This window comes from Balaenoptera borealis (genome assembly GCF_965194805.1).
Source record: "Balaenoptera borealis genome assembly, chromosome: 6".
Lineage (NCBI taxonomy): Eukaryota > Metazoa > Chordata > Mammalia > Artiodactyla > Balaenopteridae > Balaenoptera > Balaenoptera borealis.
The window spans coordinates 26,749,226-26,768,374 of NC_138863.1; the positions used below are offsets into that span (position 1 = coordinate 26,749,226).

Genomic DNA, 19,149 nt, shown 5'->3' on the forward strand with positions numbered 1-19,149 from the left:
TCAGGTGAACAGAATTTTTTTTTTTTTTTAAGGCTGAACAAGTAGGTTAACTATACCAAAGATAATCTCGAATTACACTGGCCACAGTGGAGAACTTTAAACCATCTTAGATAAGCCTATCCATTTATGAGTTATCCTAGAGGAAAAAGTATTTCAGCCAGGCGCTCACTATTAAGGGCAGAGGGAAAATTATTTTTCCTCCTTTACAGTTACTGGTGACCAGGATGAGACCCACTGGAATGCCTCCCTCACTCTGGAGCCTGCAGACATCATCCCGGGAAAACTGGCAGAAGCCAGCGAGGAGTAAGAATTTTTACTAACGTCAGCTCCCCTAGATGTCTACCTGTGGTGCCTGGTTGAGAGAAGAAGGTAAAATTTCACATGGCTGCTTCCTTTCCAAATTACCAAAAAAAAAAAAGGTTATTGATCCTTTCTCTCCCAGGGACAGCTATTGCTTTCTTGTCCATCTCATTTTTTGTCCTGAGAACTTAGCTTGGCAATCATCAAGTTGCAGAACTCAAAAATATAGCCAGACAGAAATGTGGGTTACATTCCTTTTGTGGCTAGGGTCCTACCATTGTCAGCTCTCAGGGGAATTGTCCAAGTCCTTCTTTCTTTTGGCTATCTTTGGGAGTGGCTCTGGATGTTGTGCTCATGGGGTAGTTCAATACGGCCAGGAATATTTACTGCTTGTCTCGCTCAAACCTGACAAGATATTTGAAAATAAAAATTTTTTTTTAATTAGCTCTATAGTCAGAAGTTGACCAAATTGGAAGCTGATATTCAGAGCCTGATAGGAACTATTTTTTAGGCCTTCTCCCCTAACCTAAAATAAAACTATGTACCCAGAGGGAAAGATAAACATCCTGAAGCCATTGTAGAAGGATTTACTGAAGCATTCCAAAGACACACAGCCCTAGAACGCAGGAATCTTTTGATTTCCATCTTAGAGCTCTTCTCCCTGATATAAAGAAGTAAACTGAGAGTAATGTAGTTGGATGGTTGGGTCAGCATCTTGATATTCAGGTTGCAACCCAATCTTTCAAGGAATTAAAAACAACTGTCTAACATACTAAGTCTTTATAAGAACAGAAATGTGGCTCTAGAAACAACTCAAAGCCCACCTATCATTTTTACCTATCCCCAAATTTCCCCTATTTATCTCAAAAGGCTTGCAGATATTGTTAAAAAAAAAAATCTGGATTTAGGAAACAAAAGCCTTTCTTGGAGAAATTTATATCTTTTCTCTGTGCCTTTGAGATACAAACGTTCTACCTGGTCTTCTCTAGGAACCCAAAGCCATCTCTGGAAATGTAAACTTCAGGGAAATAATTCTTATCAGAAAAAGAAGGGAGCTGTTTTGGAAATCATGTGAATGAAAAATCTTAAAAGTCTTTTCCACAAATATTAGTAAAAGTTTTAGCTATCTGAGCAGGTAACCTTAACTTATTTTATCTGCCAGAAACACAATTTAGATCCAACTGTTCTTTTATAAACTAGTCAGTTTTGCATTATCATACCTGTCTCATGGCTAAAATTTTAAAACTAAAGCTATAAGATCTCTGCATCTGTCTGTATGTTTATGTATATCTCTGTTCGTATGTTGTAGATGTGTGATATTTTTCTACCTTTGGATGGTATTGCCAAAATTAATGTGTAAAGAGCTCTATTAATTGGCTTAAAGACAAACAAGCATTTACATAAATCAAGTATACTCTCAGAAATCCAGAAACCGAAATTTTTTTCAAGTTCATTTGATCTAGGATAATCTTCAGTAAATAAAAGGTGGTTTAAGTTTGTTGGTTTAATCAAAATAGGCATGTCTTTAGAGTTATTAGCATTAAATATAATACTTTTATCCTACCTAGGTTTACTAAAAGTCAAATAAACTCATGTTATAGAATTTGTCAGCAAGAAAAATAACTTAAAATGATGGTTATCTGTTTAATGTCTCATGAAATTTTCATGAATATTCTAAACATAATTGTTAAGAACAAATACATTAAATAGATGTAAATAAAAGTTTACTTTTTAAAAAAGTAAAAAGTTTATAAATAAATTTTTCAACATTATGCTTTATGGTATGTCTACTTAAAAATAGTTTCTAAAACCTTTTTTGGTAACTTGAAACCTTAAAGTTATGCTGAGATAAGTTAAATGATGGATATTCATTGAATATCTAGATCATTTCCAAATAAGATACTATACTGAAACATTAATTACTGAACATAGCTTTATCTACTTTTGGCTTCCTTTACAGAGGCACTAGAGATATTTGGGTTTATTACTAAACACGTTTTGTGCCACAATGAAAAATATACTGAGAAAGAATATACTTCCAGAAATCGTGAAATGTATTTATAAATTTGCCAACCCACAGAATGGTAGTATAACAGACACTCCACAATTGCTTACATCTTAGTTTCACTAGGAAAAAACGGTTCTAAGTATTAAGAATTCTAATCAATATATACAATTAAAACTACTTAGAAAACTTCATGGAGTTGAACCTTGGGTCCACATCCCTCAGTTAAAAAGGGCTTCTCCAGGGGCTTCCCTGGTGGCGCAGTGGTTGAGAATCTGCCTGCCAATGCAGGGGACACGGGTTTGAGCCCTGGTCTGGGAAGATCCCACATGCCGCGGAGCAACTAGGCCCGTGAGCCACAACTGCTGAGCCTGCGCGTCTGGAGGCTGTGCTCCGCAACGGGAGAGGCTGCGACAGTGAGAGGCCCGCGCACTGCGATGAAGAGTGGCCCCTGCTCGCCGCAACTAGAGAAAGCCCTCACACAGAAACGAAGACCCAACACAGCCAAAAATAAATAAATAAATAAATTAATTAAAAAAAAAAAAAAGGGCTTCTCCAAACTCTTGGAACTGCATACCAGCTGGAGACCTAAAATTAAAATCGACTAAGGAGGTCCTTACCCAGAGGCAGATGGCATCTTGTGGTAGACAGCTGTCTCCCAAGATTGCAGATCAAGGTCTTTAACACCAATATGAAATGTTTATTCCTTCTGCCTTTTCACTACTTGCTTTTTTTCTCCGTTAATGCATAGGAAGATAATGCTCCTTAACTCTGGCAACTGCTGATGAATCTACTGCTAAGGCCGTAGCTGAACAACCAAATTCCCAAGATTTTCTTGCTAAGGTAAATTTAGATAATAGAATTGCTTTAGATTAGTTATTGGCTGAACATGTGCCATAGCAAATGTCTCCTGCTGCGCCTTGATCAATATCTCTAGTATTGTAGCAAATACAGAAAATTAACAAACAAGCCACTTGGTTAAACAGGTACATCCTTTGAGTTATTTGATACCAGCTAGTTTGGTTCACTGGGGCTCTGGCTAAGGAGTACACTTCAGTCTCTTGATATTATCCTCCTAATAGTTATCACTGTAGTCTCTGTGGTGTGCTATATTCTCTCAAAGGTCTTAAATGCATGTTCACAGCCATCAGCAGTACATTAGCTGGTCTTACTGTGCTTGGAGAAACAGAAACAAGATGAACAAGGAGATGAACAGCAGAACAATTCTTCCACGGACATGACATCATAACCTATGAGTTTCACAATGAGACAAGAGAAACTTAACTCTGATGGTGACAAAGAGTGGCATTAATACTAAATTTTTGGTCAATTTTTCACATACGAGAGGATGACCAAAAGGGGGGAATTGTTAAGTTGTTTTAAAAGGAGACCATTAGACTGAGGTGGCTCTAATGTCATGGCAGCTTACATAAGCAAACCAAAATCTATGCCTGTAAACACCTCAAGGTTACAAATCAAAATGCTAAGGATAACCAATCACAAACAGCCAACTAGGCTTTATGCTACAGACAATCAATAATTGCCTTTCTTTGCTTCTGCCTTTTCTCTATAAAAGTCTCTCCCTGAGCTACTCTTGGTGGAGTGCTCCTAACCACTTCTAGCTTGGCACTGCCTGATTGGAATCAATTTTCGCTCAAGTAAACTCTTAAAAAAGTCTCCTAGATAAAAATGAAAAATGAAAAATGCAGAAGTCTTTATGGTATGTCCTATTTGTGTGAAAAAGGAAACATAATATATACATACATAGGTGTATATATATATATATATATATGCATAGTTTACCCTAGAGATTTCCTGGGAAATTTAAAAATTGTCACCTCTGAGAAAGAGGACTGGGAGTCATGGGAAAGAGGGTGATACTTTTAAACTTCATACATTTTTATATTATTTGAATTTTAACCATGAGCATTTTCAATTAAAATAACTATAAAATAAAGGAATATGCACAAAAAGTGAAAAACGATGAAGAATCCAGATTTTACCTCTACCATTTGTTAGCTATGTGGCTTTGGACACGTCACTTAAATTTCACAAATTTATTTTGATTTTGTGATTTGAACACAGACTATTACTCACATAAGATTTAATAAAATTAATGATGGTCGTTCATGGTCAATCTGGGAAATCACAACGCACAAAAAGAATTTTATCTTTTGTGAAATATAGTGAAAATGTAGGTTCTGGGGGAAATCATTCTCTATAATTTGGTAACATCTTGGGAGAGACATGCTGCCCTTGTGCAAACTATACAGTGACATGAAAAGGGTGCACACAGAACCTAGGCCTGTTTCCATTTAGTGCACAGCTCTGTCTAGAGGTCCAGCCATTGCTAGCGATCTGACCTAAGGGTGAAAATGGAATGAATGTGCCTCTCTCTTGTTTAAACGCTGGGATGAGTGGCAGCAGGACCAGGGTCCCAGGTGGTCTTTCTTTACCTGCTGCCCCCGCCATGTGCTCATCCATGCTGAGCAGGAGCTCCCAGGCAGCTGGCTGGATGTCGCCATACATCTCCTCCGTCAGAATTGGTGCTGCCTTGATTAGCAGAGATAAGGGAGCAGGCGACAGGCTCATTACCTGGGAAAAGATGGAAATGATGTTGTAAAATCTTTGAAGACACTGATTGTTGTACTCCTCTAGAGTGTTAAGTGTCACTTCCCCTCTCTCTGCTTTCCTTAAATGACCTTAAAATACGTTCTAAAGTGGGAGCGTATTTATTGGCATGATGTATAATAAGCTTTATACCCTATTAGTTGATGTATAATTACCCCCAAATCATATTAATTTTATAATACTTTCACCACAAAAACTAATTTGCAACCACCTAGGGAATAAACTGTAGAATAAGTATAGCTCTGTGAGAAAGAAGGACTCCAGCCAATATATCTTTGTGTTTAAAGTCCTGGTGGACTTTCATAGCATCTTATCTTCCTTCCTGTTAGAAGCTGATTTCCACTGGAAACTGTGATCAGCCTCTAATTTATAAAGGAGTTCCATTCAGAAAGTTAGTTTTCTAAGCCAGTGAACTTGGATGGCATTTTCCTTTCAAAACATTATACACTGTGGTTATTGCTCCAGGTTAGCCAACAAAATCCCATTTAATCCATTATTTCAAATAATTTTGGTGATAAGTGTAGGTTTGGGGCAAGTCTAGGTCTTTAACCATCACTTAAAACACTTTCTAGAAAAACATGAAACTTTTTTTTCTCTTCCCCTGGGAAATGTATTATGATTTAGAGTTTAGGGTGTAATAACAATATAACCGTATCAAGCACTGGATAAGTACGTAAATTTACTATCTTTTTTAATCCATGCAATAATTCTTTGAGATGGGTCTAGGGGTAAAATCCCCATTTTAGAGATTAGGCAACTAAAACTGAGAAAAATTAAGTTAACTTGCCCAAGGTCCCAGAGCCAGAGCAGCAGGTATAGGATTTGAACCCCGACTGTCTCATTCCAAGACCTGTGAGCATCGTTCCCACCTGTGAGCATTGGTGGGAAGCTGGCTCCATTGGAGTGGAGAGAATGGGAAGAGGCACGGCTCCAGCCAAGCTCCCCAAGCCTTGTCTCTATGGAAGTTGGCTGTCCAGCAAGAAGGGATTTTTCCTTGCATACTTGGTAGCACTCTTGCTCACCAAATTAGAGGGGCCTTTCTGCCAACACTGTGCCAGTTGGCACATTGTATGTCCCAAACATTAGCAAACAGGATATCTGGAGTTCCCTCCTTATTACTGCTCCGCGAACATTTCTTTTTTTTTTATTTTTTATTTTTTATTTTTTATTTTTTTCCGCGAACATTTCTGATCCATGCATCAATACCTGTAGTCTGATGTATTTCAGCATTCCAGAGTCCTTTTTCCCCTCTAGGTTGGCATCTGAAACTCTCTTTTTCAGAGAAGGCGTCCTCAGGCATGATTTATCTGAGCACTGGAAAGAACAGAAGATAGGTGGCGAAGAGGGTTGTGTTCTCTCAAAACCCAACAGTGCTGCTTTCCTCCAAATTCTCCAAACAACCAACTGCTTCTAATGCAACAGATGATTTCAGTAAGGACTTTTTATGGGCCTGCACTTTCTGAAAGTGATAAAAGTAGTTAATTTTGTCATGAAAAGGTAGCTTAGGGGTATTTAGCCACAAACTCCTCTTTTACCACTGAGGAGACCAGGACCCAGAGAGGTGGAGTAGCTTGACCAAATTGCAGAGCTGGTTATTAGTAGAATAAGGAAAGGACAGGATCTCCTGATTTCCATTTCAGGGCTAATTATATTCCACCAAGCTGTGAAAAACACAAATCTTTTTAAATATTGCCAGTTAAAAGCCACTCTCTCTAATAATCCCTTTAAAGGGTTGAATGTTACAAGTTGATTATTTGGAAGAGAAGATGTTTCACAGAGGAGTGTTAGGAAGTGAAAGATAAAAGACTCATCAACGAAGTACGAGTTCATAGCATCCATCATCCAGGTAAAGTGTTGTTTTTTTGTTTTTTTAAAAAAAACATACTTGTCTATTGGAGGCAGCAGCTCTTCTTTCAAATTGTCCCCTCAACCAGGGTCCAGAATAGGCCTGACATCTGCATATACACGGAGGAGACATTTTCTTCCCCTGACTCTGTAAGTGCCAAGGAATGGAGTGGACAGAGCAGCTGGGAGAATGATTGCTCCAGTGGTGGCAGGCCCTTGTTTATTTATCCTGAGTCCTGATGCCTCCATTTTTGCACTCCAGGCTGTGCAAACAGGGAATCCATCCCTTTGCACAGTATAAATGCTCATTTGTCTTTCCAGTGACATGTCAATGAAACACTCTCTCCCTCAGTGCCAAGGGAAAACAACTGAACTCCTTAAGAATTTCTGAACAGAGCTTCACAGTGTTATAGACGGAGATATTTTGAAAGAAAAAGCAAATCTAAAAAGTACATGCATGTTCCAAGAAAGTCTTTCAAAACTCTGTCAAAAAGACCCAAGACAATGCATCTGTTATGTGACCGGTATGGAATGAACTTTTAAATGAGTCTACTTGGAAACAAATGAATCAGAGTTCTTGCTGTGCTTTCTAAAGATTAAAAAAAAAAAAGCGGAGGCACATACTTGGGAACACATATCATTTGGGGAGAGAAATCCTGCTTGGGAATAAACATCATCTGGGGAGAGAAATCCTGCAATGCTTTTTTCCCCCTCTGTGAATGTAAAAGCAAAATATAGCATAAATATCATGCCTATTTTATATAATTTGAAAGCTTCTAAAATCATAAATGGCAATCATCTTCCATATAAATATAGGGGTGTATCTGATTTTGTAAAAAATCAAGGTATTTAAAAAGTGGCATCTTTCTGCTTTTATTCTTTCTATTTATAAAAAAACAAAATGTAAATTGCAGAATACCTGGAAAATACAAAAAAACTATGAAGAAGAAAATAAAAATCCTTATAATCCTCAACTCATTATTTGGTTCCTTTCAGTCTTTTGGTACCCCTGTGCATCTTAGCAAAGCTGTGACGATGCTATATATGTGGTACACAGTTTTAAACATTTCATTTCACTGTGATTTTATGATGAATATCCCCCAGGTCATTAGAGTTATTTTAAAATTGATTTTTAAATTTTTAAAATATTTTATTGCTTCCTCCTTTGGCCGGACATTTTATCTTTTCAGGGTTATCTTTGAACAATACTTTTGATTAATTTATAAGAATTTTAAGCAAGCAGATACAGAAAAATACTCAGAGGAAAAAGGACAAACATTAATGTCTGTTTCTCACACTCTGTGAAATGTAGGCTTCTGTTTAATCCTGTCTGCTGGGGACAGAAGGTATAAGTCAAGCTTCTCAAATATCAAATATTTAATATCCTGGCATGTTCCTTAAGAAGCCTGGTGTGTTCTGCTGGCTTCAAGATAATTAGGATGTTTGTTTTAGTGGAAAGGGAAGGGAATTGGAAAGGCTTTTACACTAGGGTGATAGGCTAGGAACTCTTCTTGAGTGACTTGTTCAGGCCTGAAAACAGGTATTAAAGATGGGTACACGGGTGATGGGCACTTGCGTGCCCTATGTGAGGTCCCTAAAGTCCTCTACTGGTGTGACCCTGACTCAGACTAACATTATCATCAGTTGCTTTTTGCTTTGGTAACGTGGTGTAAAACTTGGCTAGAAGAGAGTAAGAAAATGGATGGAGTAGGAGGCTGGTTCTGAAGGCATTTATTGGTTATTAGTGGTTCCTGAAGAGTTAGAAATTTCACTGGACTGTGAGATGTAGGTGGTGGTTGGAAACACACATCAAGCAGGGACTGCAAAGGAAACCAAAACTAGTAACCCAAGACTGAAGGACAGAATTCATCACTAATAGAGGATGTCATTCATTGTTGAGTCGATCTACCAGAGGCAGCTATGGTCAGTGGGAGGACGTTATACAGTCCCAAGAGCTGGCAGGGATACTGGGACATGCTTGCTATGGGATGGTGTAGAACTTGGACTACTGTAATTTTCTTCTATGTATATATCTTGGACATATTCATTATAATTGGCTCCCTCTTTCTTGTCCTCATCCTGACCACTACGGATAAAATCTGTAGTGCAAAACCAATCCTTTAACTGTCCAGGGAATTATCACTTGTGGTGTTTGGATCAGAAAGAGGAGGGGTTGGTCCCATCAAATTCCTGTCCTAGGGAATTAGGGGACCGAGTCTGATTCATTTAGTGATGGTTACTGGGGCTGAGAAATGATGATGCAACCTTGAGACTTCAGTCTAAGTACAAGATGAATAAAGCAGGGGTTGCTGGTCAGGGGACAGAGATGAGTCAGCAGACAGAGATGATGCAGAAAGAAGCAGAGATGAGAGACTCTGTCCACCCTGAGATGGACAGCAGCTTTGATCTCATTCCTTTGAGGTTTGATTGTGTTTCCCACCTGTCCTTGGTTTCATGAGATTCTGCTACATCCTTTGAAGAAACTCTAATTATTTGAACAAATCTCAATATGTTTCTATTCCTTACAGCAAAATATTGTTGACAACGGAGGCATAATACGTAATTAGTTTTAAGTAAAAATTTTACTTATTCATTTAATAATTCAAGTATGTTTATTAAGAATTAACCATATGCCAGGAACAGGGCTAACTTCTGAGGATATGCTGAGGAGCAAAACCCCCATGATACTGGCCCTTCTGGAGAGTGTATCTTACCAGGAGAGACAGCTAGCAAACAAATGAAAATTCAAGATAAGTAGAAAAGGAAATACATGTCATAAATGATGATAACACTGTGGAAATAATGAGGTATTTAAAGTTTGGGAAAATTGGAGTCAGCCTACTGGGTTCTTTGGGAAAGGGATTGCCTCATGTTTCTGGAAAGAAACATGTCAATAGAAGTATAGTATTTCCCCAGAGGTAATCCAGACCCTTTGTGTCTCATACATCTTTGACATAGGAGTTATGTATGTCATAGTGAAGAGTAATTCTGACCAATGAAATCAAGGCCTAGGGCTTGGTCTTGGCCTCACAGCTGTGTTTTCCATAGCTTTAGAAAAATATTAGTCCTGCAGGAAATCAGGTGGCCTCTTGCCATTTACACTGGCTTCACAAAATTTATGGACACTATGCCCTTTCTTTTTTTGGGCACATATAACCTTTTATTTACCTCTCCTTTTTGGCTGAAAGGAAAAAATGTTTTATCCACCCATTTCCATCAGCAAGCACTAATTGCACATTACTATGTTTAGAACATAGCATTAGACAAGGTACAGATATACAGGAAAAATCAAAGAATTCTTTGGTGAATTCACCTTTTGGTGAAGGTGATATATATAATGATAGCTTATCTAAACCTCTCAAATTTGGAAGTGCACTAAAACAGACTAACAGAATGTACAGTGAGTCTCTGAGCACTGAAATGTAGATTAGCAGATTGATCAGAGTTAGATGGGTTACAAAATGTACTAGCTGCCACAAATATATTCTGCCATAAAAACCAATTAAAAAGGAAACACGAATGAAATACCAATTGCTCATAAGTTTCGATTTAAATCAGAATCACTGCTTTTATTCTTGATTTATTGCCTACTCTGTTTTCATTTGGGCTCTGAAAATGTGGGCATTGTTCATTTATGTGACAGATTCAGAACAGGCAAATGGAAACATCATGAGAGAATAAAAAAGAAGCTTGAACAGGAGGCTGGCATTTTGGAAATAAAATGTTTATCACAGAAGACTCAATACATCTTTTCAGCTCTCCACCTGCATGACTAATTTAAATGTGTTAGGGTTAGGGAACACTTATACTCTTGCTTTACTTTCCCTTTCCCTTTCAAAAATGTAAGCAACATGTAAGGTTGGTAATGTTTTCTGCTGCTTCAGGCCAGTGTCCTGGATGGGCCAGAGGTGGAAGGCACTCATGAAACACCATAGAACTCTATAGCCCACTCACTCATTCAATATTATAGTTCCTCTGCCATAGTGAGGTACTCTGTTAGGTATCACACAGGATACAAAATGTGCAAGACTGCCTCAGTTCTCAAGAAGCTTTATAATTAAGTGAGAAGAGAAATAGGGATGTAAGTAGCCCCGCTTTGCAGGCAGAGCAATCTTAAAAAACCTCTCAGTGCTTGTCACTATTCACAGGATAAAGACTAAAATCCTTCCCAAGGCCTCAGAGGCTCAACCTGGTCTGCTCTCTACCTGCTTGTGCAGCCTCATCAGGCACCACGGTCCTCCGTGCTCCAGCCATCATCCTTGGTTCAAAGTCTTATTCATAAGATCTCTCAGCACAGAGTGTTTCTCCTTCATTGTGCTTATTGTTGTTGCAATTTTACATCAACTTGGGATGTTTATTTGATTAATTTCTGTCTCTAAACTAGACTGTGTGCATCTTACAAGGGTAGGGCCATATCTCTTTGGCCATTATTATACCCAACACAGTATGGACTCAGCATGGTCCAGAATCTCTTTAAAATTTGTTGAATAGATGCATGGATGGATGGATCAATGAATGAATGAATAGTTGAATGAAGGATGTGAAAAGCACAAGTAAACCATCATTGTAGTTTAGAGGAAGAAAGAATAGAAAATGTCATTAATCATCCACCTGCAGTATGCCCTGTGGTAAATGCTAGGGAGATCAGAAAAGAAGGAGGTGGCACTTGAGTTGGATCTTGAAGGATGTTTGGGTTCAGCCATGTATAGATTACAGGTGAAGATACAGCTGGAGCAAAGGTATGGAAGTAAGAAATCTCAGCGTGTGTATGGTGAACAATGAACATTAGGTTGGCGTGTTTTTACAATTTTCAACATATATGGTTTTCTTCTAAAGCTAAGGGAGTTTTTATATGAAGGAGAACTTACCTAAATAAAAATAGGTTTTCTTTGTATGTAGTGTCATTTATGTTTGAGATACATGTATGTACATACATACATGTATCTCAAACATAAATGCATGTCTATGTACATGCATACACATACAAACATATATACACATACATATTTTTCTTTTTATGTCATCATTTAGCAGTTCATGTAGTTTCCCCACCTGATTTCCCCTCAGAATTTGTGTAGTTTGAATACCAGGAGATGCAATAGAGTCTAGTTGAAAAAGCCCTGACTTTGAAATTCCATGTTTATAAATTAAAGTCTAGCTGTTCTAGATGTGAACTGTGGACAATCCCATCTTTCTGAACCTCAACATTTTCATCTGTAAAATGTGATGAAGAGTATCTCCTGCACAAGATTTGCAAGAATCAAAAAGTACTTTGTCAATGATGTATACCTACCTTATACTCTCATACATATGCTTTGAAAAAAATACTAAAAGGTCATATTCCAGAAGGCAAATTAGCACACTTATGATATGCATGAGATACATATTTTTTTTCTTTAGGATCTCTTTAGGAGCTCTTGTATTAGCCAAAATCTCTTCCATACACCCATATTGCTTTCATAATTTAAAAAATCATAATTAAATAAATCCCTTTTGTGAGTGCTAAAGCATTACAGATTGATGTACAACTCAACTGTGCATTTTTTGTTATTGCTTATATTCTCTAGCTTGATTTGTATTTTATTGCCATCCTCCCACCCCACCAAACCTGGTTCACAAACTCTTTAGTATCAACAGAAATATCCTCTACTCCTGCTTAATTATTTTTTATTTCTCCAAGAATATCTGGCCTCATATTGTGCCAACAGCAGGTGCACAATGAATGCTCATTGAAATGAATAGGGATTATATAAAACTCTCTTGGCAAATCCACTTGTGAGAAGCAGCTGCAGGGGCGGCCAGCAGCACGCGGTGGAGCATCTTGGCCATCACGCCTGTTCAGGGGCAGTTGGATAACTCGGGGCTTCCCTAGCAGAAGCACGGCAGCCCTGGTTACTGTCTTCATCTTCTGCCAGCTCAGCTGTTCAGTTTTCAGGAAAGTGCAGCAGAATGCTTAGAAAGTGTAATAGTTTCTTGAAGAAGTTTCCTTTAGTCTGATTTGACTCTATTATTTATCAGTGAACAGTTGGGCTATTTATTGCTTATTTCTTAAGCTATGACTGTATCAGTTTCCTATTACTGCTGTATCAAATCACTAGAATCTTCCTGGCAAAAAAATAACACAAATTTATCTTAACAGTTCTCTAGGTCAGAAGTCTAAAATGAATTGGCAGGGCTGTGTTCCTTCTGGAGGCTCTAGGGAATCATCCATTTCCTTGCCCTTTCCAGCTTCTAGAGGCTGCCTGGACTCACTACCCTGCATCATTCTGACCTCTGCTTCTGTCATCACATCTCCATCTCTACCTCTGACTACGTTCAGCCCACTTGGCTAACCCAGGATAATCTCCCCATTATAAGATTCTTAACTTACTCACATAGGCAAAATCCCTTTTGCCAGGTGAGGTAGCATATTCACAGGTTCCAAGGATTAGAAATCGGACATCTTTGGGGGGACATTATTCTTCCTACCACAGCAACCTACTTATCACCAGTGCCCCTTTGAGTTCATATTTATTTGTAGAAATAAGCCTGGGAAAAGAGTTGGGCCCATGTTTGCTCATGGACATGAAGACAAAGCACTTGTCTTTTTTGTACCCATCTTCTAATTTTGCTCGAAATCACACAGATCTGTAGCCTGTTTATGCAACTGCAGTGGGTTGAAGTTTACATTTCCAGAGAGAAGACTGTTAGGACATCATTTTCCCTATCATTGGTACATTATCATGTGATCATTCGCTCACCTCTTTCTGCTTCTTGCCCCGGAGAGCCACGTTGCTGACGCTGCTGCTCTCTCGGAGGGAGTCCACGGAGTCTCCGTAGAGCAGCTTGATGGCCCTGACAAGCCGGGCACAGGAGCGGCTGTGGTGCAGGTAGCAGTGAGGGTGGCAGTAGTCAACGTGGGTGCAGATGAAGCTTTGCTGATTGCACAGCAAGATCATGACCTGGAACACAGACATCACTGAAGCTCAACCAGGCAACCAGGGTACAGACCAACTGTGAACAACGATGTGGGGTGGAAGATGAAAAGTCAGAATGTCAACTTTCCTTAATGGGTCTTAAAATCACAATAATTCCACAGAGAATAATAATTCCCACAAGAGAACAAACAGTTACAAGCCTTCACGTACTTGGCTTCTTTTGCTCCCTGGATTCACACTTGATAGGAAGTTCTTTTTGAAATAATACAAGGTTAAGTGCTCTTCAAAAATTTAAACAATTATCGGGGAGTGTCTGATTCCCAAATATTTTCAAATGAAAATTCTGAAATTAAAATGTATTATTTTTTCAGCTCTTACGTTGTAGAAGGAGCCAGGACAAGAGCAGAAACTAATGAGAAGTTCCATCCCAAAGGATTTGGCTGGCCTTTGACAGCTGTGGGATGTCTTTAACTCCAGCCCACCTACATGGAACTTGAAAACATTTCTGCATCTTCCACCCTGGCCTCTAACATTCAACTGGGCCTTGAAACCCACTGTAGCACTTCATTTCCCTTTTTACAAACTAATTTGTTTTCAGCTTTTGGGCTCTTCTAGCTCTTCACTTGTGGCTTGATCTGGCTCAAATCCTCATATCTTCTAGACTTCCCAAGTAGTATTCCAGAAAAGAACTCAGTTGATTTAAACGATATGGTTATTTTAAGAAAAGAAATGAAGGGCCTTGAGATGATAACTTCTTAAGTTGCCTTCCTAAAAAGGCAGTAGCATTCCTAGAGCTTCAAGTTTAGTCAAATCTGCACAGAGTAATCTTCTGAATGATTCTATCCTTCATGAAACTAGTTCCCACCCCAACACCTAACCTGTGTGAGACCATGTGCCATACTGAATGGAGAACATAAAGTACGTCTACACAGATCAGACCAATCGAACCTCTAGGCAGGGCTGCCATGCATTTCCTTAGGAATGAGAGGCCCTGCTTAATCTGAGACAAATGTAAATAACAATAACAACGCACCCCTCTCAAACTCGGCTAACAATACCTCATACTCTTCAAAGTTTTCAAAATAAAAAAATAGGTGTTGTCTGAACAGAATATCCAGATCTCTCTCAAGATTCATTGAAGATCCCTGATATTCCTGTTTATACTAACATGAGTGTGGGCACAAATAAGAACTGTAAAGCTTCCCTTGTTATTCTTTAATCTGGCCAAAAAATGGTTCTTTGACTAATAAAATTGACAAACTTCTAGCAAGACTGATCAAAAAAAGAGGAAGAAAAGATAAAACCTACCAATATCAGAAATGATAAAGGCATATTACTGTAGATCTCATGAAATTTAAGATGATCTTAAGAAAATATTATAGAGCATCTCCCCAAAACTAGGGCACCTACCGCCCGCTGGTAGGGGACCTTGACGCCCAAAGAGACAGGAGGAACCCCCAAGTGAACCGGTAGGACATGGGGAGACAGAGGCGGGGAGGAGAAGTGGAGGCCAGACAGGATAGCCGTCCCTGAGGCCAGGGAGATCAGGAGAGGCAGATGGGAGGGGCCCTCCAGGAGGAGCAGGAGAGGAGCGGAGGGTGACTGCTCCACCCACTTGGGCCTGGGGAACCTGCTGAGCTCCCAGGCCAGTCCTCTGCCCTTCAAGGCCCCCTCCAGGCCACGTGGGTTCTTGGGGGCATAGGAGGGAGGCTGGGGAGATCAGGAGAGGCAGGCAGGAGGGCTCCTCTGGGAGGAGCAGGAGAGGAGAGGAGGGCGTTTACCCCACCCACTCGAGCCCAGAAAGCCTGCTGGGCTCCCAGGTGAGGTCCCCCGCCCTCTGAGAATGGAGTGGGGGGCATGCCCAGCCCCTTCTCTTCCTTGAGCCTAAGCACCACCCCCCACAGCTCCCAGGGCCTTTTCCAGCCCTGTGGGTCCTAAATAGGCCTGGCCCCCAACCCAAACCTCACCCTTACTTAGGCCCCACCCTCCACAGCCAAGGCCTTTTCCTCGTTTTTTCTTTTTTTTTCTTTTTTCTTTTCTTTTTTGTTTTTCTCTTTTCCCTCCTCCTCTTTCTTACTATTGTGGTACTGTTGTACCTTCTGGTTGTTGATTCATCTATATTTTTATTTCTATATTCTTTCTAACATATCTGTTAGTTTCCTAGTCTAATTTTATTTTTTACTTTGTAATGGTTCTTTTTTTTTTTTTCTTGCCACCCCACATGGCTTGTGGGATCTTGGTTCACAAGCCAGGGGTTGGGCTGAAGCTCCTGCTGTGGCAGCTCTGAGTCTGAACCACTGGACTAACAGAGAACCTCATACCCCAGGGAATATTCATCAGAGTGAGGTCTCATGGAGGTCTTCATCTCAGCACCAAGACCCAGCTCTACCCAACAGCCTACAAACTCCAGTGCTGGAAGCCTCAGGCCAAACAACCAGTAAGACAGGAAGACAATCCCACTCATAAAAAAAAAAAAAAAAAAGAGATGGCAAAAAAATATGTCACAGGTGAAGGAACAATGTAAAAACCTGCAAGACCAAGTAAATGAAGAGGAAATAGGCAATCTACCTGAAAAAGAGTTCAGAGTAATGATAGTAAATATGATCCAGAATCTTGGAAAGAGAAGGGAAGCACACATTGAGAAAATGCAAATGTTTAACAAAGATCTAGAGGAACTAAAGAACAAACAAACAGAGATGAACAACACAATAACTGAAATGAAAAATACACTAGAAGGAATCAATAACAGAATAAGTGAGGCAGAAGAACGAATAAATGAGCTGGAAGACAAAAGGGTAGAAATAACCACCAAGGAGCAGAATAAAGAAAAAAGTATGAAAAGAATTGAAGACAACCTCAGAGACCTCTGGGATAACACTAAATGCACCAATATTTGAATTACAGGGGTCCCAGAAGAAGAGAAAAAGAAAGCATCTGAGAAAATATTTGAAGAGATTAGAGTTGAAAACTTCCCTAACATGGGAAAGGAAATAGTCACCCAAGTCCAGGAAGCACAGGGAGTCCCATACAGGATAAACCCTAGGAAAAACACACCAAGACACATAGTAATCAAACTAACAAAAATTAAATTCAAACTAAAAATATTAAAAGCAGCAAGGGAAAAACAAATATAACATATAAAGGAAACCCCATAAAGTTATCAATTGATTTTTCAGCAGAAACTCTGCAGGCCAGAAGGGAGTGGCAGGATATACCTAAAGTGATGAAAGAAAAAATCCTACAACCAAGATCACTCTACCCAGCAAGTATCTCATTCAGATTTGATGGAGAAATCAAAAGCTTTTCAGACAAGCAAAACCTAAGAGAATTCATCACCACCAAACCAGCTTTACAACAAATGCTAAAGAAACTTCTCTAGGTGGGAAACACATGAGAAGAAAAAGACCCACAATAACAAACCCAAAACAATTAAGAAAATGGTAATAGGAACATACATGTTGATAATAACCTTGAATGTAAATGGATTAAATGCCCCAACCAAAAGACACAGACTGGCTGAATGGATAAAAAACAAGACCCAGATATATGCTGTCTACAACAGATTCACTTCAGACCTAGGGACATATACAGACTGAAAGTGAAGGGATGGAAAAAGATATTCCATGCAAATGGAAGACAAAAGAAAGCTGGAGGAGCAATACTCATATCAGATAAAATAGACTTTAAAATAAAGACTATTACAAGAGACAAAGAAGGACACTACATAATGATCGAAGGATCAATCCAAGAAGAAGATATAACAATTATAAATGTTTATGCACCCAGCATAGGAGCACCTCAATACATAAGGCAAATGCTAACAACCATGAAAGGAGAAATCGACAATAACACAATAATAGTGGGGACTTTAACATGCCACTTACATGAATGGACAGATCATCCAAACAGAAAATAAATAAGGAAACACAATCTTTAAATGACACAATAGACCAGATAGATTTAATTGATATTTATAGAACATTCTACCCAAAAGAGGCAGAATACAATTTCTGCTCAAGTGCACATGTAACATTCTCCCAGATAGATCACATCTTGGGTCACAAATCAAGCCTTGGAAAATTTAAGAAAACTGAAATCATATCAAGCATCTTTTTGGACCACAATGCTATGATATTGGAAATGAATTACAGGAAAAAAACTGTACAAAACACAAATACAGGAGGCTAAACAGTGCACTACTAAATAACCAAGAGATCACTGAAGAAATCAAAGAAATAAAAAAATACATAGAAACAAATGACAATGAAAACACGACAATCCCAAATCTATGGGACGAAGCAAAGGCTGTTCTAATAGGGAAGTTTATAGCAATTCAATCTCACCTCAAGAAACAAGGAAAATCTCAAATAAAAAATCTAATCCTACACTTAAAACAACTAGAGAAAGAAGAACAAAAAACCCCAAAGTCAGTAGAAGGAAAGAAAGCATAAAAATCAGAGCAGAGGGCTTCCCTGGTGGCACCGCGGTTGAGAATCTGCCTGCCAATGCAGGGGACACGGGTTCGAGCCCTGGTCTGGGAAGATCCCACATGCTGCGGAGCAACTAGGCCCGTGAGCCACAACTATTGAGCCTGCACGTCTGGAGCTTGTGCTCCGCAACAAGAGAGGCCGCGACAGTGAGAGGCCTGCGCACCACGATGAAGAGTGGCCCCCACTTGCCACAACTACAGAAAGCCCTCGCACAGAAACGAAGACCCAACACAGCCAAAAATAAATATAAATAAATAAAAATTTAAAAAAAATCAGAGCAGAAATAAATGAAACAGAAACAAAGAAAACAATAGCAAAGGTCAATAAAACTAAAAGCTGGTTCGTTGAGAAGAAACAAAATTGATAAACTCTTTGCCAGACTCATCGAGAAAAAAAGGGAGAGGATGCAAATCAATAAAATTAGAAACGAAAAAGGAGAAATCACAACTGACACCACAGAAATACAAAGGATTATAAGAGACTACTACACATAACTATATGAAAATAAAATGGACAACCACGAAGAAATGGACAAATTCTTGGAAAGGTACAGTCTTCCCAGACTGAACAGGAAGAATTAGAAAATATAAACAGACCTATCACAGTAATGAAATCGAAACTGTAATTAAAAATCTTCCAACAAACAAAAGTCCAGGACCAGGTGGCTTCACAGGTGAATTCTACCAAACATTTAGAGAAGAGCTAACACCTATCCTTCTCAAACTCTTCCAAAAAATTGCAGAGGGAGAAACACTCCCAAATTCATTCTACGAAGGAACCATCACCCTGATACAAAAACCAGAAAAAGATATCACAAAAAAAGAAAATTATAGACAAATATCACTGATGAACATAATGCAAAAATCCTGAACAAAATACTAGCTAACAAAATCCAGCAACACATTAAAAGGATCATACACCACGATCTAATGGGATTTATCCCAGGGATACAAGGATTCTT

The 19,149-nt window shown here is 39.0% G+C and overlaps 1 protein-coding gene across 6 annotated transcripts in view; it reads right to left on the reverse strand.

Moving 5' to 3' along the window:
* Window positions 1–19,149, reverse strand: part of UNC80 (unc-80 homolog, NALCN channel complex subunit) — a 237,775-nt gene that overhangs the window by 83,768 nt on the left and 134,858 nt on the right. For all 6 annotated transcript variants that reach the window (XM_082396411.1, XM_082396407.1, XM_082396408.1 and 3 more), the window contains 3 exons: window positions 13,522–13,722; window positions 6,143–6,250; window positions 4,762–4,900 (listed from right to left, as the gene is read on the reverse strand). In XM_082396411.1, coding sequence (XP_082252537.1) covers window positions 4,762–4,900; window positions 6,143–6,250; window positions 13,522–13,722 — 448 coding nt within the window. The remainder of the gene's footprint in view (window positions 1–4,761; window positions 4,901–6,142; window positions 6,251–13,521; window positions 13,723–19,149) is intronic.